Source organism: Balaenoptera musculus, chromosome 5, assembly GCF_009873245.2.
Source record: "Balaenoptera musculus isolate JJ_BM4_2016_0621 chromosome 5, mBalMus1.pri.v3, whole genome shotgun sequence".
NCBI lineage: Eukaryota > Metazoa > Chordata > Mammalia > Artiodactyla > Balaenopteridae > Balaenoptera > Balaenoptera musculus.
Genome location: NC_045789.1, coordinates 137478950 through 137501784, shown reverse-complemented (window position 1 = coordinate 137501784; position 22835 = coordinate 137478950). Strand labels below are relative to the sequence as shown.

The 22835-nt window shown below is 56.3% G+C and overlaps 1 protein-coding gene across 2 annotated transcripts in view; it reads left to right on the top strand.

Annotated features, from left to right (window-relative positions):
* ACOX3 (acyl-CoA oxidase 3, pristanoyl) overlaps positions 1 to 22835 on the top strand; it is a 47597-nt gene that overhangs the window by 11776 nt on the left and 12986 nt on the right. For both annotated transcript variants that reach the window (XM_036853954.1, XM_036853955.1), the window contains exons 7-14: positions 4416 to 4504; positions 9645 to 9741; positions 11593 to 11775; positions 13444 to 13566; positions 15097 to 15217; positions 17295 to 17417; positions 17657 to 17770; positions 22526 to 22641. In XM_036853954.1, the coding sequence (XP_036709849.1) occupies positions 4416 to 4504; positions 9645 to 9741; positions 11593 to 11775; positions 13444 to 13566; positions 15097 to 15217; positions 17295 to 17417; positions 17657 to 17770; positions 22526 to 22641 (966 nt within the window). The remainder of the gene's footprint in view (positions 1 to 4415; positions 4505 to 9644; positions 9742 to 11592; positions 11776 to 13443; positions 13567 to 15096; positions 15218 to 17294; positions 17418 to 17656; positions 17771 to 22525; positions 22642 to 22835) is intronic.

The following is a 22835-nucleotide window of genomic DNA, read 5'->3' as shown; positions in this document are numbered from 1 at the left end:
ATGGGGTGCTTCTGGCATCTGGGGTACAGACCAAGGGTGCCTTAAACACCTTGTAGTACACACGACAGCCCTGCTGCCACCCCCCGCCAGAAGCCTGATCAGCCCCAAATGTCAGTGTGCTGCCGCTGAGAAACCCTGAGCCCAGGATCATCTGGGGGAGAATCTCCATCCTCCTGGGGGCCACACTGGCATGGTGGGACACCTGTCCCCACCCCCCAGGCTCTGGCAGCTGGTCTCAGGGGCTCCAGGCGTTCCGACGTGAAGTCTGACTTGGGGGCTTTCATGTAGCCCCTTCCTGGGTCACAAACGGAGCTTTGGCCATCGGGGGTGCCTGGGATGGCCGGCCTGTTTCCCGCTGCCAAGGGCGGCTGCAGTGTCCCTGGACTTGGAGCTCTGGGAGGTTCTCCAGGACCTTTCTATCTGGGCTGACTGGATACTGAATGACACCCTGCTTCCCCCGCCCCCAGACCCATTCTGGCATTTTTTATTCTCATAGGCTTTTCTGATGGGGGCGGTGCTCTCATGAGAGAAGAAAATAATCATTTTTTTTTAATTGAGCTGAAATTCATGTAACATGCAATTAACCATTTTATTTATTTTTAAATTAAATTAAATTTATTTATTTTTTTGGCCACGCTGTGTGGCTTGCGGGATCTTAGTTCCCCGACCAGGGATTGAACCCGGGCCCACGGCAGTGAAAGCACAGAGTCTGAACCACTGGACCACCAGGGAATTACCAAAATTAACCATTTTAAAGTGAACAATTTAGTGGCATTTAGGGAATTCACGATGTTGTATCTCTCTAGTTTCAGAGCGTTTCTTTCTAGAAGAAACCCCACATTCATTCAGCACTGCCTCCCTGCCACCCTCCCCAGCTCTGGCAACCAGTGGTCTGCTTTCTGTCTCTATGCATCTGCCTCTTCTGGATGTTTCATATAAAACGCATCATGCACTATGTGACCTTTTGTGTCTGACATCTTTCTCTTCACGAGTTTTTGAAGTTCATCCACGTCGCAGCCTGTCCCAGGACCCCCTTCCTTGTTAAGTCTGAATGACGCATTATGTGGGTGGTCCACAGTTTGTGTATGCATTCGTCCTTTGATGGATCTTGGGTGGTTTCACCTTTTGGCTGTCGGGAGTAATGTCCCTGTCAACATTCATGAGCAGTGTCTGTTTGGACACCAGTCTTCAGTTCTTTGGGGTAGGTACCTAGGAGTGGAATTGCTGGGTCGTATGGTCATTCTGTGTTAAACTTTTTGTAGAATCCCATACTAGTTTCCACCATTTTACATCCCCACCTGCAATGCCGAGGGCTCCAGTTTCTTCACATCCTCACCAACACTTGTTATTTTCCTTTTTCTTCCCCATAACCACGCTAGTGGGTATGAAGCAGTATCTGCTTGCGATTTTGATTTGCATTTGCTTAATAACCAACGACGTGGAACATATTTTCCTGTGCCATTTGCTTATCTTCTTTGTCAAAATGTCTATTCAAATCCTTTGCCCTGTGGAACCAAGCAGGGACTGAGAAAGCAAAGGTTGTTTGCTCAGAGCTGGCTGAGCGAGGGGTCGGCCTTCGTCATTGTGATTGGCAGAGACCCAGAGGCAGGCAGAGGAGTGGGCGAGCTTCCCAGGGAAAAGGGGGCTCAGGGTGCCTGATGGGGCTGGAGGCCTGGTTGGGGGGAGGGGCTACCGGAAGAGGGAGGCATCCCATGTGACTATTCAGGGGGCAGGTTGGACCTTCTGGGGTTGGTCCTGAGTTGGAAGCAGGACAACGATTAGGGAGGCCATCGGTATTGATTGAGTCCTGGCCGATTGTCCAGGGGTGGCTGTTTGGCTTCCTGGCTTGTCACTAGAGACAGCAGTCTGCCCTCCTGCATGTCTGACCCCCAGCAGGCTGGCTCCCGGGGCTGGCGGCTGCGGGCCAAGGGTCAGAGCCCTGCTTTCACACGTGGTCTGGTCATCGTCCAGTTGTATGTTCAGACTCTCAGTTCATTTCTTAATCGGATTGTTTGTGATTTTTGGTGAGTCACAAGGGTTCTTTATATATTCTGCATACTAAGCCTTATCAGATGGATGGTGTGCAAATATTTCCTCCTGTTCTAAAATTATCTTCACTTTCTCGATAACGTCCTCTGTGCACAAGGGCTTGAATTTTGATGACGTCCAGTTGACCCATTTCCCTTTGGTGCTCATGTCCTTATTTTTCAATTTGCAATGAACCCCTGCAGACCAGGTGTATTTTTTGATACCTAAGGCCACCACACACTGTTTCTGGAGTATAGATTTGTACCCGAAGTGAACTTCTTATGGAAATTGGACTTGAATGCAATGTCTTTCAGTGTCTCTGGTTCTTAGACTATAGAGCCATGGTGTTCTGGATTCTGTTACACGTTGTGCTTTAAACACTCAGTAGGATGTTGTTGCCCCTCCATCTGGCATATCCTCTGTGTGTAATTAGGGCATATCCAGTGCAGGCTCGAGGGTGGTGTGAATCCTGTCCTCGTGGAGTTTACTGTCTACTCAGAAAGAGAGGTTGACATAAGTCATCACAAAACTATTTAATTAGAATGTGATATGTGCCATAGGTCATTAGCTGATAAAGTGGAGGGGTATAATTTTTTTTATTGGAAAATTCAACAGGATTAGTTTAATACAGTGTAGTGGCTTACACTACTTAGGTACCAATACTTCTTTTTTTTAATTAAAAAAGTTTTTTTTTAATTGAGGTATACTTGATTTACAACGTTATATTAGTTTCAGGTGTACAACACAGTGATTCAAAATTTTTATAGATTATACTCCATTTAAAGTTATTATTAAATATTGGCTATATTCCCTGTGCTATACAATGTATCCTTGTAGCTTATTTACTTTATACGTAGTAGTGTGTACCTACCGGAGGGCATAATTTATTGCAGGTTTGTTATATCATATCAGGTGGACAGTCTCCAAATATTGTGGGAAATGTTATATGTAAATTGATACAATTAAATACTTTTGAGAAGAGGAGACCGTTAACTTAATTCTGGTTTTGACTTTAGTGAGCGTCCTTTCCTTGATTTGAGAGGTTAACATGAAGTTTGTAAGGACTATGTTATCATTTCTTTCTAGATGAACTGAAAACTGGCATTAGCAGTATTTTTCTGTTTGATTACTTGAAAATCACTAACTGTTTTTTATATCTCTTCTCCTCTCCCTCTTTTTTGTAAAACTGTTTTTTTCTGTTTCCTAAGGATTTCAAGAGTTTTTATCTGAATCTTTACTGAGCCTTATTCTTTGTCGCTAGCCTTCAATTTTGTTTTATCAGTATTATAAAGTTCAACTAAATTAGCTAACTGTTCCACTGAAAGAGAGAAAAACTAGTAATTCATACAAACAGCTAAATTTCTAATAGTGCAAATTCAGCAGTTCTTTAACACGGATGTTTTTGTCAGCCTTCGTGCCGTTGGCATTCGGGGCTAGAAAATTCCAGGCTGCGGGACCACCCTATGCACCGTAGGATGCTTAGCATTGCTGGCCTCTACCCACTAGACGCCTGTAGTACCCGCCACTCATGACAACCAAAAATATCAGCAGACGTCGGCAAATGACACTGGGAGGGGAGGGTGGCGCAGTCACGCCTGGTACGAATCACTGAAAGTCTTTGAGAACGAAACTCCATACTGTCCGCTTAGGGCGCACGAAGCGAGGGCCAGTCAGCTAGCTGTCTGTGTGTGTGTTAGTAAGTATATTTACTGGGAACTCATTTGCGGGAGCAGAGATTTACAAAAATAATCCACAGCAAGTATGCGCACAACCGTTTTGTCATTTCATTAAAAGCCAGTGGAAAGTCCTCCATCTAAAATGTGACTGGGAAATGCCTGGCATTCTCCAGGCAGCACGTACTAATCAGCTCCTACGTCAGCGTCCTGGGGCCACCATAACCAAACAAAGCACCACAGACTGGGGGCCTGAAACCACAGAAATTTACTCTCCACAGTCTGGAGGCCAGAGGTCTGAAATCAAGATGTCAGAAAGTCCACACTCCCCCCGGAGGCTCCATGGGAGGGTCCTTCCTCTGTCTCTTCCAGCTTCTGGTGACCCCAGAGTTCCTGGGCTGTGGCCACTTCCCTCCCGTCTCTGCTTCCGTCTGCACGTGGCCCCGCTCTCTCCATGCCCTCTCCTCCCCTGACTCTTGGAGGACAGCGGTCATTGGACTCAGGGCCCACCCAGGTAACCCAGAGGGACCTCACCTCCAGATCCTTAATTACATCTGCAAGGACCCTGTGTCCCATCAAGGTCACATGTTTGGAGGACACTTTAACCCACGGCAGCTACACGGAGGGAGCCTGTGCCTCGGTCACGGGGGGTTTCGAACATTTTCATCTTGATTTTCGTGTGGTCATAAGAGTTGCCATCTGTGGTTTGTGCAGATTCGGGACCCGAAGACCCTTCTTCCCATGCCAGGGGTGATGGTTGGCGACATCGGAAAGAAGCTTGGACAGAACGGTCTGGACAATGGGTGAGTGCGCACGTTGTGCTTGACGGTCACTCCTCCAGGGGTCGTTCCTCAAGGCTGCCTGCTCAGTACGTCCTACCTGTGAGCCCACCGGGTCCCTCAGTGCTGTCCCCGTACCCTCCCAGACTCCTGCGGGATGCGCCTCACCTCTGCACCTGAGATCGTGTTGGAAAGGGCCGGGTCCTGTTTGTACTCCAACCTCAGGAGACATAAGTGGCCCCAAGTGCAGAGCAAACAAACTTCTCCCCGGCAGGTGGCCGCTCCAGCTCTCAGGCCAGGCTCAGGCTGGACACCTGTCTCCCGTGGGGCCTCAGCCCGTGACCCGGGCCTGCTCCCCATCCTGGAGCTCAGGCACCCAACAGGTGTCCACGCTGCTTCTGGGGAGAGAGCCGGGTTCTGGGTAGCGGGGGCAGAGTGGTCTGAGATGAGACCTGGGCTTGGGGAGCTGGAGGGGTCGGGTGGGCAGGGAAGCCACGTCAGGAAGGGCCTTGGAGTCTTCCTGAGGGATTCCTGGGCTCATTCATGGCATGAGGTTTGGAATCAGACAGATTTGGGTTCAAATCCTGGGTCCACCTCTGCCTCTTTGTGTTGTCTTGACCAGCTTTCTTGGCCGTCTCCTCGTCTGTAAGGTGGGCATGATGTCCGCAAGCTGGGCCCCCACGTAGCCCTGCCTGGGGGCTGGGCACGATCTTACTGACCTTTGCTACCTGTCAGCGCTCCCCCACCTGCGCCTGCGGGCGGGACTCACATGCCGTCTCCCGGAAAGCCTGGCTGAGATGCTTTGTGGCCCTCTGTTCTCCTGAGATGCTTTCTACCTGGGGGGGAAGCACAGCTGGGGGTTCCTTAGTCGTGTACCTCACACTGCGTCTCGGGAACGTTTGCATACCTGCCGCTTCGTCGGGGGGCAGAGAACAGAGGAGCCCGCCTCGCCGTAGTTTGAGCTGGTTATCCTGACCCCGGTCATCTTGAGTGTAAATCAGGAGGCAGTTCATCTCCGAGACAGAAGCTGGGCCAGGTGGCCTCCCACCACCCTAAGCGTGGAGAAACCTCCTTTCAGCTGTCGCCCCTCCCCGGAGGTAGGGGAGCTGGGGGCACGGAGAGTGTCTCAAACCTCTGCTTGGACCCTCAGAACAGGTGGGGCCCCAGCCTGTACCAGACAGGGCGGGAGAACCATCGATTTTCACTCTGTGTAGCTGGAGGAGAAAACGGAAGGATGTCGCTAAAAAGTGAAACCAGAAACACACACACACACGCACACACACACACACGCACACACACACACACACAGCCCTTCTAACCTATACCTGTCTAGAGCTTCGAGTGCCTCTCTCGCTGGCCTGTGAAAAGAGCCTGTTAATTAACGCTGGAGCCCGGGGTGGGGGGAGGAGGGTGTCAGTTTCCTTCCATCACCGCTTTGTGCAGGTGCATGGGGCCCCCCCGGCAGGGACGGGCCATGTGGCCTGTGGTCCTTGGGGCAGGGGAAGCTCTGCAGCCCTCAAAGCGAGGCCGCCACGCGGCTCGGTGTGTTTGAGAAGATGCACCCGATCTGGCCGAGGTGAGCCAGCATCAAGGAGGACCGTGCGGGAGGTGGAGGTGGAAGGCCCCGTCTTGCTCTGGACTCTGTGACCACGACCGTCCTTTTATTAGATCCACGCGTCCCAGTGTGGGACCCGGAAAATGCGTGTGTGGTGACTCCGTCTGTGGAAGGGTCTGTGCTCACACGTAAGGCCGGGCAGGTGTATCTCCAGGCGCCTGGCGGTGGGAAATGACCCTCCAGCTGTGAACAAGTGCTTCCGGGTCACTGCTGTCCAAGGAAGGCCTTGGGCGAGGTCACAGATCTCCAGTCCCCGTTCATTTGGTTTTACAAGTTAGAACCTTTAACACCGTTTTGGGACATCCGTGAAAAACTCTGCACTTGGTTCTCCCAAATCAAGTCCCGTTTTAGAGCCTGAGTATTTGTCTCTTATGGCGATGGTCCCAGGGAGTCACGCCGACGTCGCAAAGGCCCTCCTAAATAAACATGTCAGGTCAGAGGAGCCAAGCTCTTCTGAGACTCAGCAGTGCCAGCCCGGGTGCCGCCAGGGGGCAGCATGGTGACCACCCTGAAGCCGGCTCAGAGCGGCCCCCCCCCAACCAGAGTCGCCGTTCCCACGGGGCCACTTGGAGGCCGGCGGACGGGACGTGGAAGCAGCCGTACCCGGTCCCTGAGCCTTTGAAGGTTCAGTGGTGCCTGGGGTCCCTCGGCCCCTGGGCTGGGGCTGGGATGTGGGCCAGGGGCGGTGACGCAGGCAGTGCCCGCCCCGCCAGAAACGCAGCTGTCCCCGCCAGCTTCGGGGCGCACGCCCAGCAGAGGGCGCGCGGGTCTGAGTCCCCGGCTTTCCCTGCTTGCCTGCTGCGTGCGGAGCAGTGTCGCGATTGAGTGAGTTTTGTCCGAGATCTTTTATTTTGAAAAAGTGGTTAACAATTCATAGGTAGGTCACAAGAATTCGCGCGTCTGTGGGAAGACTGTCTGGAAATCAGAGGCAGACGTAAATCGCACGGATTACTTTTAGCCAAATAACTCTGAAAGCAAACCAGTAAAGATCCCTCAGATGAACTGTTGAACCTCACCTTCAAGGTGGGCTGCAGGGCTTCCTCACACTTGCTCAGAGGTGAGGCGGGGAAGCATCTCGAGAGCAGCTGGGAGGACGTCCCACGGGGCGCTGGGGCCCCGGTGGGGCTGGGGCAGCAGTGAGAGGCCCCAGGAGCAAGGAGGTCACTGGGACGTGGAGCGAGAGGCCCGGGAGGAAGGGGGTGCGGGGCCTGGGAGCAGGGCCTGCCGCCCGCAAGCTCCCCAGCCCTGCCGTATGCTCACACTGTCGTGTCACACACCCCAAGTCACGCACACCCCATGTCAGATACAACCTATGCGGCCCCCGCCCCCCTCCCCTCTGGGGACACTGGGGATTCTGACCAGGCTGGCCAGCATCGACTGTTTCTGAAACAGCCTTTGCCACATGGCAGTGCTCAAGAGAATGTGTAAAATTTTGATTTCAGTTAAAGTCCAGCGAATATTTTCGCAACTATAAATATATTCAGCCTTGTTGCATCCCTGTGCGGCAGGGAGGGGTGAAGATTTTCCACTCCTTAAAAAGGGCGCTCTGAGCTGACAACATCAGACTTGGAGGAGCATTCCTTGCCTTTCAAGTGACGAGCTGGACCAGACCAGGGACATCGGCACTGAGGCCGGGCGTTCTTGAGACGTGGGTGTCTGAACCCCGCAAAGGCTCCCGGGGCCAGTCAGAGCCACCCCACAAAGGCCCTGACGAGTGGCTCCCTCCAGGCAGTGCCTTCGGATGCTTGGGCCGGGCCTGCGTTTCACACGCCGGAGGGAGACCCTGGCCTGGATGCTGGTGGGGGCCTGGCGGCCTCGTGTGCAGAAATCCTAGTCGCTTCCGAAGGAATTGGGGAGGGGCCCCTCCAGCCGCCCCGCGCCCAGCCCCGGGTCTCAGCTCTTCCCCAGGTGCACTGGCTGTGTCACCCCTCAAGGCTGCCCCGGGACTCGGGGTTCTGTGGAGGTGCACCAGCGCCCTAAGGACGATGTCTCGCCGCTGTTGATTCATCCCCGGCACTTATTACGTGTCTGCTAGGTGCCAGGCACGTGGCCCCCTTATAACAGGGTCACTAACTGCCACCGAGAAGCAAGTGGCTCAGTGGGCAACGTGGCCAGGACCGCCATCTAATGGTGCTGTGGGACCCCTGGGTGCTCACCTCGGGGCAGGGGTGGGAATCGTGGCGGGCATCTTGGAGGAGGTGGCAGCGCTCTGAGGGCCGTCGGCCCAGAGGCCAGGAGAGGGCCTGGCCGGCTTGATGGTCACAGGCAGATGTGACCCAGCTGCGGCTGCGGGCTACCAGGAGGCCGGTGCTGTTGCAGCAGCTGACAGGGGTCCCGCCGGAGGGCTTACCACGTTTTCCTACGGGTTTAGATTCTGTTGGCCCCAGGGACCCAAGATTCTCGTGCCGGGTGTGACCGTTCCGAGCTGAAGTTTAGAAAGGCCTCTGCTCCTGTGTGCGGGACAGGGGCACGAGGTGGGGTCTGGAAAGAGCCAGGGGGAGACTGTTGCAGGAAATGGGACAAGAAGAGGTACAGACCATCGAGACACAGCTCGGGGTGGGGGGAGCACCGTGGCTCGGGATGGTGCCTGGGGAGCTGCGCAGCCTGGGATCCAAGGAGGAGCTGGGGGGTGGCACGAGGAGCTGCCCCCCTTCTCCGCAGGGCGCCGCTGCTCTTCCCAGAGCCGCTTCCCGTGGTTCCGTAAAAGAATGTTCCGTGTGACATCGAAACTGCTTAGAAATCAGATAAGGCACCGTCGGAACTATTGATATTTTAAGATGGTTTGGGTTTTTTTGCACAGTTTCTGTACCACCCGTTACTTCGCATAACCTTGCTCCCTGCACTATCGTGAGACAGATTTTCCTTCCTGACAACCACAGAAAATACCTTCGATTACTGACACACGTGTGATCCCCAGGGATGCGTGTGCACGCGTGTTCTCAGCTGCTCAGGGGAGCTGACTCGCCTGCCTCTGGAGCCCTAATGGGATGGTGCGGTTCTCCTGTTTGACGTGGGACGTTTAAAACCTCAGATTGCTGACTTTGTCACTCCGTGCGTGGACTCTGGTGTGGGATTCAAGTGTGATAACCGGAGATTCTCATCTTTACGAAAACGGTCCCGCCTTTTCTGCTGAATGACCAGTCCCGGGTGTTCTGGCCGCAGTGAACGAGGACGTTTCCTCCCAGCGTGCAGTGCAGTGGGAGTCCGCGTGCAGCCCTGAGGCCCGAGCGCCAGGGGTAGGGGCGTGGGGGGGCTGGCCTCCATCATTACCAGCAGACGGCCGCTTTATCTCACGCAGAGCCCATCACTCACACCACCTTTTGCTTACGCCTGCTTTTTTGGATAGAACAATTTGTTGAAATGTCCTGTCTACTGGTGCCTTCTCTCTCCTGCGTTTTTGTCTTGTTGGGTTTTTTGGGTTTTTTAGGGGGGGATTATGTCACCTTTTGAGCTGTCCTTTGCTTTTATTTGACTGAGTTTCAGGAGGGAGAGGAGATAAGCCCCGGGGGCCGACCCCAGTTTAACCAGAAGCGCTGTGTCTCCGCACAGATTTGCCATGTTCCACAAGGTCAGGATTCCTCGCCAGGACCTGCTGAACCGCTCAGGAGATATCACCCCCGAGGGCACCTACGTCACCCATGTTAAGGTACAGCTGCCTCCAGGCCCACAGGACACCCACCCCCTGTGCTCAGAGGGGGATAGTCACCGCAGGAGCCCGTGGCCCGTGCAGACCTGCCTAGGATCAGGTCCCAGTGCCGCCAACAGGGACGGGAGTGCTTGGGTCGGCCACAACCCCAGGGCCCCGAGCACGATGACCTCCCCCCACCCCGCCCCTGCCAGCCCCCCGGCACTTCAGTTAGGGAGGTTGCCCCCGCCAGTTCTGTTTCCCACCAGGGGCTTAAGAGTGAAGGGTCACCTGGTGGGCTGTGCATCAACGGGGGTGACAGTGTCCTCTGGTGTCTGGGGCTGACCACACACCTAAGTTCATTGAGTGTAGACATGCAGTGGCACGGCCCCGGGCGCTTTCCAGACGTGGCCAAGTCAGGGTAGCTGAGCCCTCCCGGTCCTGAACCCACGGCCGGGATGACGCGTCCCAGGATCACGTGTGCGTGTGAGACCCCTGCCTGACATTGAGCGTCGGCTGCTTGGAGCCGAGAGAACAGGGCTTTAACGAGTGTGACAAGTACCTTCAGATGACGAGAGAAGCTAGAGGAGACACAGGAAGCCGTTCAAGAATGGAAACAGCGATATAAAAAAATGAATGAAAAGTACGAAAGTAAGTCATTGAGAGAACCCAACAGATGGGGTACATACAGCGGGAGAGTGAATTAGCGGTTGGAAATCAGAGTGAAGGAGGCGGCAGGAAGGGATGGAGAGAACCACGGAGACAATGTCTTGCAGAAACGATGAAGATAAATGTCTCTAAAGTAAAGAAGGAAGAAAACCTTGACGGAGGGGGCGCATACAGGGGGAGTCAGGATCTCCCATCCCACACTCACTGTGGAGAAATGGCAGAACCTCGTAGAGAAGATGCTGAGGTCTTCCGGAGACAGGGCGCTGAGCCACCTCCCACGGAATGAAACCCTCTTTCGTCTCAGAGCTCTCCGACGCGACGCCGGACGCAAGAAGTCAGCGAGATGACATTTCAAACCACTGAGGGAAGACAACTGTAAACATGCTTCTTCTAAATCCAACTGGACTGTCATTCGTGCGTGGGAACATAATAAATATTCTCGGCCAGAGGCTTGAAGTGTTGCCATACAAATACCAGAGTGGACATAATTTTGGAAGAAAAGCCCGAATAGTAAAATAAGTGAACCCAGGAGAAGCAGCAGCGGGTAAGGGAGGTGCACGTGATCGAATAATTTGGTGAGGCTTACGGGTGGATGTACCCAAACGCCGCCGATGGCCCTTAAAGCACAAGCCACTGTTGGAAACAGCGATAAGTGCATTGCGATTTACCACACATTAAAAATAGATGCACACAGGCAATTACCCAGTTTCAAAGATCACAGAGGACAACAGATGACCATCACACCCCTTAGAATGGTGGTTTGATGGGCCGGGAGGAACCCCAGGTGGGGGGTGAGGGGGTGGGGGACGGAGCCTGTTCTACGAACGAAATGTCGGTGCCCGCCGTGCCCTCTGCCCTCGGCTCCTGCCTCGCTCTCAGCACGCTGTCCGGTCCTTGGTGGGATCGGGAGCAGGGCTTTGTACTTCCAGGGGGCAGCTTGCAGGTCTCTGCAGGTGGTGCATCTGCCCGGGGCCCCGTCCTCCTGTCGCTAGGCATCCTCCGTGCCCCCCCACAGCCTCCCGTGATGGGGACGCCGGCCCCCATGCAGCTTGGCCTCCTGGGCCCAGGGGCCTGTGTCTGGGGCGCCCCGGGGGCAGGGCCTGGAAGGGTTGAGTGAATAAAGGAGCGCCCGTCCACGTCTGTGCCCGTCCCCGAGGCAGCTTGCGGGTCCCAGGTCCGCCCTCACCTGCTTTCCTCCTGCAGGACGCCAGGCAGCACTTCAGCGAGTCCCTGGGCAGCCTGTCCTCCGGCCGGGTCGCCATCGCGGGCATGTCCGTCGTGAACCTGAAGCTGGCCGTGTCCATAGCTCTGCGTTTCTCAGCCACCAGGCGTCAGTTTGGACCAACAGACGAGGAGGAAGCACCGGTGCTGGAGTATCCGATGCAGGTACAGCTTGCGCAGGCGTGAGTTCACTTCCTTTCTGCTCCGCGTGCAGACATACCTTCTCTCTTAGGTCGCTGCACCGGGGTTACTGGTCGCTGCTCAGCCCTCTTCGGGAGTTAACAGCGGGAGTGACAGACACTCCCAGGGAAGGAGTGCGGCGTCTGGGGCCCCGCGTGGTCGAGCGTGTACGACCAGCAGGAGGCGCTCTGGTGAGGCCGAGGGAGCAGGTGTGCACGCTCAGCCCACCTGCAGGGCCCTGCACGTCCGGGCCGCGCTCCAACGCTCCCGTCCCGTCCCTGGGCAGTGACCCCAGGACCCAGCGGCTGCGTGGGCAACACTGCTCATGGTGACGTCCTTAGGCAGAGGGGATGCTCGCCTCCCAGGTCCTCCGAGATGAGGCAGCCCTCAATGGCAAAGGTGCAACCCAGGCTGAGCTTCACCTGGACGCCGGGGCGGGGCGGGGCATGCATTTTATCACAGCGAGCCCCCACCGGTGCCCCCAGCCCCCAGCCCTTCCGTGCACACCGTGCAGCTGCCCTGCACACCAGGTGGGCTGGTGGTTGTCCCCAGGTTCCAGGTGGGTCCCCGAGGATCGAGCCGGTGGCTCCTGCCAGAGTCAGCAGCTAAATCGGACCCAGGTCTTGGTCAGTTAGGCGTGAGCAAAGGTGTATCTGAGCGAAAGTTTCAGGAAATTGTAACTGAATCGAAGTTGTTTCTTTTAACACTTCTTTTGCTATGGCCGTGAACCTGTTTTAATGCCAAATAAACAAGTAAGGAAAAGCCCAGTGCCTGGTTCATGCCTGGCTGGCACAGTGTCCACCACACCACTAACCCCGTGGCCTTGGTGAGGTCACGGCACGTCCGACTGCCTGGGCATCATGCCTGGCTCAGCGGTCACGAGAGCCCACCTGAGCCACATGCTTGGGCTCCTGACCCCAGGTCCACCCCCTCCCTGCTGTGTGTCCTTGGGCAAGCCACTGAACCTCTCTGTGCTCTAGTTTTCTCCTTTGTAAGTTAGGACTGGTGATAATACGTCTCTGTGAGTGGCTGTAAGGATTAAATACGTTAGTGCATGAGAAGCAGTTGGCACCGTGACCACACCCAGGAAACGGCAGGTGACCATGGTGCTGCCGATGGTGGCACCTGTCTCCCAGGTCCTTTCAGGCTCTGCTCCCTCCATCCACGCAACAGCGGATGTGCGCTGGTGAAAGAGACACCCTCCCTCGGCTCTCCGTGAGCCTGTTTCCCCGTCTGGCTCGGGGGTTGGTCGCTTCACTCCCCGTAGGCTCCCAAAGCACAGGCATCGCCGGGTGGGCCCCGCGCTCGGGCACGGCCGCCTGGCTTTCTTAGTTCTCTTGTAGATCAGCATTTGCTCTGGCTCAGGGGTCATGTGGATGGGAGAGCGGTGACGGGGCCGTGCAGGGCGGTGCACACAGCACAGTTTCTCCTTGAGTGGGGTCATCAGGGTGGTGCGGGAGACCTGGCTGCACTGGAAGAGCGTCGGGGGGCAGGTGTCACGGGGGTGGGTCCGGGAGACGTGCAGGACCTTCTGCAACAAGTGGAGACGGTGGGCAGCGGGTTCCTGGCGCTCCAGCCCTGTCGCCCACCCCGGAAGGCAGGCGGGCCCTGGGGACACTTGGAGGTCTCCAGGCAGGGATTTGTCTGTTTCAGCAATGGCGCTTACTTCCGTACCTGGCCGCGGCCTATGCCTTGGACCACTTTTCCAAATCGCTCTTCCTGGATCTGGTGGAGCTTCAGCAAGGCCTTCTGGGGAAAGACCGGAGCGCCAGGCAGGTGAGGGTCTCTGCTTTTCTCCGCAGCGTTTATCATCCTTTAAATTTCACTGGGGTTGGACAGCACAGATTCAGCCTTTCTTTCAAAACAACCTCGGTGCGCGGATTCGCGGGGATGAAGCCTCCGTCCGACTTGACCCCTGGGCTGTGTCCTCTCGGAGCCCTCGCTGCGATGGGAACGTGTCAGGCACGTGTCCACATTCCCGATTCTCAAGGATGTGCTGACACGTCTCCTGGTTCCTGTCTGTGAGTTCAGCTGCTGTTCTCCTCTTGAGAACATGATGGTTTTGCAAAATCCACATTACCGGCCCCTCCGTCGATTTCACGGTTCTGATCCCTTTGTAAACAACCCGACAAAGGTCTGAATCCAGCTGACTGGATTTGACTTGACAGGCGAGGCCTTGCTCCAGAAACGAGCGTGCAAATCCACTGAGATCGGCCCCTTCGTAGAAAGGGGTCCTCCGCTAATTTCTATGTGGACGGTTCACGTGTTGTTTTCTTCCCCCCTTATGCTGCCTCATGGGCAGCGGTGAAATGTGAATCACACCAAGGGCGTCTGAAACCTGATTAGGAATGCTGCAGATCGGGGTTATGTACCACACCCTGAAAAGCCTGTATCAAATTAGCACGTTTTGGAATATTCAGCGTAAACATCCAGGAGTCAAGAGGTGGGGGGGGGGGTGGCGGGGGGTTGCCGGCAGTGTGCACTGCTGAGCACTCAGGCCGACCGCGACGACCGTGACCCTGAAGACCGTTTCATCAGGAGTGCAGGGTTACGCGTGTTTTTTCTCCCAAGCGTGAGTCATTGAAACTTTTGCCAGCTGACAATGGAGTTGTCCTGTTAAAAATGTTTTGAAGTGTCATCGAGCTCTGTTCTTTCTGAAACTCAGTGCTTCAACCCAGGCACAGGTTATAAAGTAGCCCTCCTCTGAAGTTGAAAATGCTGGTAAAACACATCACGTTATTTAGCGGGTGTGCGTGTGTGTCTTTCTTGTAATTGTTCGCATTGAACATAGAGTCGAGGCGAAAGAGTATCTACTAGACGTGTTAAGGCTGGGGATGCTGGCTGGGCCCTCCGCGCAGTGTGGACCGAGTGGCCATGTCTGTGCAGTCCTCTGGGGCCGCCTGCCACCCTCTCCCCTGGGGGCAGTGTCTCAGCACCGCCTCCCACCCCTTGGGTTTCCTCTTAGTCTCCGCTGCAAACTTCGCGTAAACCGAGTCATAACGTCATGTTCTTCTGCGACCAGCCCTCCCCGCTCCCCCGCACCCCCACCCCGTGTTTACCGGCTAGGCAGAGCTGTGGTCGTTCATTTTCACTGTCATGAAGTTGTGTGACTGTGCTGCAGGGTATCCGTGCTTAGTTGAATCCTGTTTTTTAAACTAAAATTGGGTTTCTTTCCTTTGTAGTTGTCGGGTACCTCGGATTAGACTGGAGGGGACGTAAGCCTCTGAGGCTGTGCTTGAACTGACCCCTGACCTCTGGGGTCGGAGCCTTTTTTTCACCTGTTCTCGTTGGCTTCTCTCTCCCAAGGCAGAGCTGGGACGCGAGATCCACGCCTTGGCGTCGGCCGGCAAGCCCCTGGCCTCGTGGACGGCCCAGCGCGGAATCCAGGAGTGCCGGGAGGCGTGCGGAGGACACGGCTATCTGGCCAGTAGGTTTTGGGGACACGTGGGCTGGTCTGCTGTCCTCGCCCGCACCATGCGGCTCACGGCCAGGGGTCGGCAAACGACAGCCTGCGGGCCAAAGGCTGTCTCTGTGGGTAAAGGTTTTTGTGAATAAAGATTTATTGGCCCCCGGTCACGCCCATTCGTTTACACACTTCCTGTGGCCGTGTTCCCACTCCACTCGCCGAGCTGAGCCGTCTCAGCAAAGCCTAAAACATTTACTGGCTGGAACTTTCTAGAGCAAGTTTGCCAACCCCTGCTCTAGTCCAATCCCTCGGCTCACTGCCACCTGATGTTCCTCTGTCGAAACCCGGGTGTCACGAGGCAGCGTGGAGACCGAAAACCAGAACAGAAAGGAGCTTATCTGTTCATCTGAATTGGAACTTTTTAGTTAATGACTTTGGCAGTAAACCGGCACCAAGTTTTGTTCCGAAGAAAAATTCTGAAACTTAGAAAAAGAGAGTTGGCTTTTATTGACACTGGCAGCTGTTCGGTCAGCTGGTGGATGGTGGAGAGAGGGGTGACCGACAGCCCGGGACCAGATCCCGGCTCTGCCGGTCACGGGCTTCATAGCCGCGGGCAAGCTGCCCACCCTCACCGCTCCTCAGCTTTCTTCTCCATAAAACGGGACTAATGATAGGATAGCACAACGGGGGTTTTTGCAACGAGTAAGTGAACTAACCCACGTGAAGGGTTTAGCACAGTGTGGGCATATGGCGTGTGCCCGGTTATTTTGGTCTGTTACTATTATCATTATTATTGTGGTCATCATCATTATTGCAGCTTACCTGCCTAACTCCCCATGTGCTAATCTTCAGTAACTGACTGGTTAAAGTCTGGTTACTCAGAGAAGGCAACAACAGAACTGGCAGAGACCTTCTTGACAGTTTATTCCTCCGGAAGCCTTTTAGGAGCTTTTAGTAACTGGGATGTGTCCCAGTTACTCCTCGTGCGGGGGCAGCAGGCAGGGGGGCCCCTCCCCTCCTCCACACTCCACGTTTACTGACGTGTGGGTAACCGTGGGGCTGCAGAAGTTACTCATCCATGTGTTTTGTCCTCTGTGCAATGCTCTTTGTAGTATTTATTTGTTGTTATAGCTCATAGAGACACTATAAATAGTTTAGAAGGAGGAACTTGAATCATGCAGCCCTGCAGACAACAAAAATGACTAAAGGAAGTGTCATCACATAATACAAACAGGGCTGAAGCCAGTGAGGCCCAACTCAGCAGGGATAAATGTAAAGCCGTTTATCTAGATTTAAATATCAGTTGCAAATCATTTCCCTAAGGGCACTCTTAGCCCTTCATGTTCAGTGGTGTAACTGTGGCATGGGCAGCAAGTCAGAGGAAGATGATCAGCGTGTCATAGGTGACCACAAGCCTCACGTCTGCTGCAGAACATCTTACACCCTCTTGGGCTGTTCATAGCAATAGTGAGTGTGAGCAGTTAGGGTTCTACTCTTTCTCCCGTCTCAGCCTCACGTTTGGAGAATATTCTCTGTCAGAGGATGGAAACCTAGGTGGTGAGGATCTGGGAAGCATACTTTATAAAATCTGCAAAGGAATTGGGTTATTTCACTGGTAGGAAAGACAAGAGAAAAACGAGAGTTGTCTTCAGACATTTGAAATGTCTCGTGTCAAAAGAAGGGTTCCTTCAGTTGGAAGAGGAAGAAGGGCACCCTCCCGCCACTCAGGTAGTCAGCTCTGTCAGTGACCCCACTGGAGGGCGCTTTGCCAGGTGACCTGAGAGGCTCATGATAGGGACAGGGATGCTGATGCCAGCGGATGCTTCTCGAGCGCGGCACTGGGACTTCATGGGGAGCCACTCGCTTCCCTTCCTGGGGACCTTGCGGGTGTCACCAATATGTCCTTAAAGAGGGAGCAGCTGGATCGAGAGGGCACACTGCGGGTCGGGGGTGGAGTCGGCACTGGGAGCAGGGTGGGAAGTGCTTCATCCGGTCCAGCCGGGCCTGGGACCTCAGAGTCCCAGGTGGCAGTTGGGGGTTGGGGGGCACTTCTCACATGTGCACCCCCAGTGACGAGAACGCTGGGGCCTCCTTGCAGTGAACCGTCTGGGAGACCTCAGAGATGACAACGACCCGAACTGCACATACGAAGGCGACAACAACGTCTTGCTGCAGCAGACCAGCAACTACCTGCTTGGCCTGCTGGTGCGCCGGGACCAAGGTGAGGAGGCTGGCACCCCTGCAGCCCAGTTGGGGGCGGGAGGGTGCGGTTCCCAGGCCCCCTTGAGCTACCTCTTCTGTCAGGATGGACCCTGGGTTTGCAGGAAGGAAATGTGTGATCAAATGGGGATGGACCAGCTTCTGAAGTGATGGGCTGGGCCAGGTGGGGTCCTTCCGCCAGACGTCCCCTGGGGTTGGGGGGGGTCCCTGGCTCTCCTGAGTCACTGGCTGTGCTCCTAGGCGGTGCCCGCATCGAGAGCCCGCTGAAGACCGTGGACTTTCTGGAAGCCTATCCCAACATCCTTGGCCACAGGTTCGAGGGTTGCAGCCCTGAGGACTGCTTGAACTCCTCAGGTAAGTACACTCCCTCCGTGTCTCCAGGTTGCACTGTGCCCGGCAGAAGCCGGGATGGCAGCCCATCTGCCAGAGAGCAAGGGGCGCTGGGTCTGCTCCTGGCCCCCCACCGTGTTAACGGTTGTGATTTTAATCGCAAAAACCGCTGTCTAGATGCTGTGTGTTCCACGGAACGCTGTTAGCAGAGAGCCTTCGGCGTGGCAGGAGGGCACCTGGCTTTACGGAGTGTTTGTGTCCCCTGGCGGTGGGTCGCTGGGTCCTCCGGGTGAAGGAGCCGCCCCCCTCCCTTACTCGGAGGATGGAGGGCATGTGACACACCGCAGCATCGGCAGCTGCGGGCACTGGGCGTGCCGTCTCTGGGGACCCCGCCGGGCTGCACCACTGCTCACGTCTCCAGGAGAGGAGACCACGGCTGCCCAGTCCACCCCAGTGCGTGCCAGTGGCCGGAGCAGGCGTCAGACCCCGGCTGGGCTGACTTGCCAGCCGTCTCTCCTCCATCTTCTTCATCGCCATCATCAGCCAGAAATGTTTCTGCTAGTAATTGCTTCGTCTCCCTCACCACACTTTGTTACAGCTTTTCTGACAATAACTCACCTCCTTCATCTCCCTTTTTAAAGCGCTAAGAGGACGCAGGGACACACTTGAAGATCTCTTTCTGATGGTTACAGAACTCCCCAAATGGTGCTCCAGGAAGCCCCCGGGAATGACCTAATCATTCTAATAACATCAACCCCACCGGAATTTTTTCCCTAATACTGTCCCCCACTGTAAAATCAGAATGTAAACACGTGGTGTGCCAGCTTCAGGATGTGTCCGCTATGCCTGCTGTGTCCCTTCCCCGCTCGCTGGAACTGTGGACGCAGAAGCTGTTTTGTGCACCGGCATCAGGAAGCACGCCAGGGCAGCGTCATCTGTTTTTCCTGTGGGTGCTCTAATTTCTGCTCGTTCCAACAAAGTGAAAACATTTTCTGGAGCAAAGAACGCAAACAAAATTCATTTGACAACAGGGGCTTGGCGTCCAACACTGATGATCTTCCCCACGTGGAGAAGGGAGCCCACGGCCAGCCGTTGGTCTCCAGGGCATTCGATCATCAAATCCCACATCTCGGGGCCAGCCTTTGTCTCAGCTGCATCTTTGGTAAAAAGTTCGTAAATGACATATGACCCTGGGGCTCCGTAGGGCTGGACACTCAGGACCTTTCCAGTATTGAGCGAGGGCTGTCTGCAAGGTCAGGAGATTTTTCCTTCAGGGATTAAAAGGTTTATTTGGAGAGGGAGGGGCCGGGTGGGGCACTTCTCTGTCTGGTTCCTCTGATTTATGTGCTGAGGGTGCGTGTGTGCTGAGGATGGGTGTAACAAATGGTCCTGAGCGTTGAGGAGCTGCACGTTGCTTAATAACTGAGGCCCAGTTCTTTCCTGTAGTTGGCTTATTTGCAAAAATATTAAATAATTGGAGTTCAGCGTGTTGGCTGCTCTGACCCTTGTGTACGTACACAGGACAGTAGGATTGTGTAGCATCACGTGTTCAGGGGGGTACATGGTGCGGTCAGCACACCGCCCAGAGGCTGGGAGCTCAGGGTCTGGAGTCAGCTGTGTAACCTCGAGCTAGATGCTTAACCTCTCTGAGCCTCAGTTTCCCCTGTAAGGTATCAGGAGGGAATGCGGTACCCCCCGCCCTCGTGGGGGGCTCGCCGCCATGAGCTGGGGCCCTCCCTTGGGAATGGTGGGTGCAGAGCGACCCCTGCAGCGTGAGCTTAGCTGCTTCCCAGGAAGGCGGCTTGCGAGGTGGGTCTTGGAGGTTCAGAGCGGAGTGTTTGGGGGGCAGTCAGCCACACGGGAGCCGTGGGGTGGGCGTGGTGGGAGAGCAGGTGGCTCCCACACCTGGGGCTGTGTGCCAGCCGAGGATCTGCGGCCAGGTGGCCAAGCCTTGCTTTCTGGGGCGCACCTGGGCCAGAGCCCCACTTTGGAAGGCATGCTCTGGTGCCGACGCAGAGCAAGGCTGGACTCGGGAGACCAGCCAGGAGACCAGAACCCGGGCAGGGGCAGTGCAGGAGAGAGTTGGGAGAGCTGGGTGAGGGCAGGGGAGATGGTCAGATGGAAAGGACGGCTTGAGTGGTACGTTCAATGGAGGGCCAGGTGAGACCCCCCCCCGGGGGGGTGGGTGCTGGTGAAGCTGGGGGTTCAGGTGTCCCACGTTGAGTGCCCGGTGGGCATGTTGGGGAGCCGCGACGCTGAGAGGCCATGCAGGTGGGCAGACCTCGGAGTGATTGACGGTAGTGACAGTGGCCGCCCTGGGAGCACGCCTGGGTTGGGGGGGCCGGCATGGGGAGACAGGCGGCGCTCAGGGCCTTCGAGGGATGCAGGGAAGCAGCCAGGGGAGCCCCGAGGAGGCCCCGTGTGGCAGCGCCTCAAAGGCCACTTGTGACCCAGGAGACTGGGAAGGACTTGAGGACTGCAGTTGAAGCAGCATTTGTCTTGGGCCTTCAGCAGCCCCCCAAGCAGCAGCGTTACCGCCCACCTGTGCCAGTTTCCCCATTTGTTCCCGATGACTCCTCACGCCGAGACGGACTCTCCGAGTGGCCCACACGCCGCCTGGCTACGACTGTACCTTTTGTGTGCTCGCTGGGGGCTCCCCACTTCCGTGTGGGCACAGAGCAGCGTGACCCACTTCTCTGTGAAGAATTAAGGGCTAAACGTGGAATTTCTAAAGAAAAACGTTCCAGCAACTCGTGTATCAAGCTTGCTTCTCACTCGGAGCACAGAGCAAACTGAACGGGTTGCTGACGTCAGGCACGGTGGCTCCACGTGGTGCGGGACCCTCGGGGAGCCGGGTCACTTCTGCAGAGGGTCGCCTGCCCGGGCAGCGTCTGGGAACAGTCCGGAGCAGCCGCGGTTGCTGCGTCCTGGAATGGTGGGGCCTCTGGCTGGAGTCAGGAATTAGCCTGAGCGGCTTCTGGCCTTGGCGACTTCCTTGGGTTTTGTTGCCACGTCAATAAATCATGGAAAATCTGAGTCCCCGTGGCGCCCACCTGTTACCGTCTTGGTGACGGTCCATCCGGCAGGAAGAGTTTAGCCACAAAGACCCTGGGACACACATGCGTCAGAGCGGGCCCCGTCGGCATCAGAGCTGGTTTCCAGCGTCCACCTGGCTTTTCAGGGATGTCCTGAAGGGCAGCGCCCTGGGCCACTGGTTTGTGGACGTCCCGTGGCACAGGACCGGGTGTGAAAACAGCAGGAATGTGTCCTGGACCGAAGCTCAAAGTCCCAGTGTGGGCGGGGCCGCACTCCCTCCGGAGGCTCCGGGGAGGCTCCCTGCTCATCTCCGCAGCTCATGGGGGCTGCAGGCGTCCCTGGGCTTGTGGCCGCGTCCCACGTCTCTGCCTCTGCCCTCGCACGGCCTCTCTTCTGTGTCTGCGCTTCTCCTCTTCCTCATTGGATTCAGGGCCACCCTGATCTAGGATGACCCCGTGTTGTCACGTCATTCCATCTGCAAAGACCCTGTGCCCAAGTAAGGGCGCATTCACAAGTTTCAGGGGATTAGGACATGGATGTGACTTCGGGGGGCCCCGTTCCAGCCACCCCACCTGGCAGGCCTCTGGGAGGGGTGCCTCGTCCCAGGTCCCCGCCCCCGCCTCACTGGGCTCCCTGAGAACAGCTGTGTGAGCTCAGCCAGGCTGCTTGCAGCCTTGGAGCCTTCAATTCCTCAGCCCAGTGAGACGGATCGTTTGCTGTTTAATGAAGTTCTCAGCTGTGCTATGAGGTAACGGATACGACAGCGTGAAACGGTCGGGGGTCTGTAGCAGGACCCCAGTGGGTACCATGTGTCATCTTCCCAGGGAACGGGCTGTGTGACATCGAAGGAAATCCCAGGTCCCCTGTGTCCCGCCTTTGTGCCCAGACCCAGTTCGGCCAGATCCCACCTGGGAGTCCGGAGCCGAGAGCAGCTGCAGGTCCCACAGGCCTGGGCGCCCTGGCCCTGGGCCCTCTGCCTGGGTCGGGGGTGAAAGCGTGGTGGCTTCAGACTCCTAACCCCTGCCCCGCTCACTCGCCATGTGCCTGGGCTCCTCCTCACGCCCTGTGTCCTTAACGGAAGAGGCGGTAGCAGTCCTGCCGGGCAGGGTGTGTGTTCTGAGGTCGCCGAGGCCTCGGAACTAGCAGAGATGTGACGAGAAGGACCCGCAGATGCGGGCGCAGCGCTGGGGGATGGGGAGGAGGACGGCGGTCTCCCTCCAGCCCCTCCCAGCCCGCCCCTGTCTGTCTACACCCCTGCCGTGGTGCTTCCTCTCTGCCCCTCAGGGCTCTCGGGTGAGGGGGCGAGGCCTCGGGGGGCCGGTGTGAGGCCCAGGACCCCAGGGCCGCGCTGGCCAGGTGGACAGGGAGCCCCTCCCCTACCACCTGCTGGAAAGTCGTCCCGACGTCCGTGCGGATCCGAGCTCCTTCCAGACTGTGTATCCTCATCGTAAACCAGGTGGCTGCCCCCAGAGTGACTCCGTGGCCCTGTGGACTCCGTGGCCCTGTGGACTCCGTGGCCGCTAGAACCGTGTAGAACACGGCTGGCCTCACAGCAGAGCCAGGAAATACCCTCACCTGCGCCTGTCCCAGCCCGGCCACCCCCCGGGGGGGGGGTGCCGCGGGCAGTCCCCCGTCTCTGGGCCTCAGTTTCCGCACCTGTAAACTGGAGAACTGAGTTCTCGACAAGGGTGAGGCGCCCTGCGGTTGCATCGGTTACAGTTCTCTCTGTTTCTCGTTTTGAAGTCCTGCTGGCGGCATACGAGTGGTTGGTCTGTTACCTGCTCCGCGAGAGTTATCAGAAATTAAATCAAGAGAAACAATCGGGAAGCAACGACTTTGAAGCAAGAAACAACTGTCAGGTATGTGTTGGTTTTAAAAGTTGCTTTTCTAACGATTCGCTCCTAATTCCCGCACTGTCGTGTCCTTGGTGAGCTGCACGTCCTGGTGGTGGCAGGCCCTGGTGCTCAGCCCCTGTGACCTCGGGCGCTTGGCCTGACCTCTCCGCACCTTGGTTTGCTGTTGGGACGGTGGCGCCGCCCTTGCCCCGTGTGGA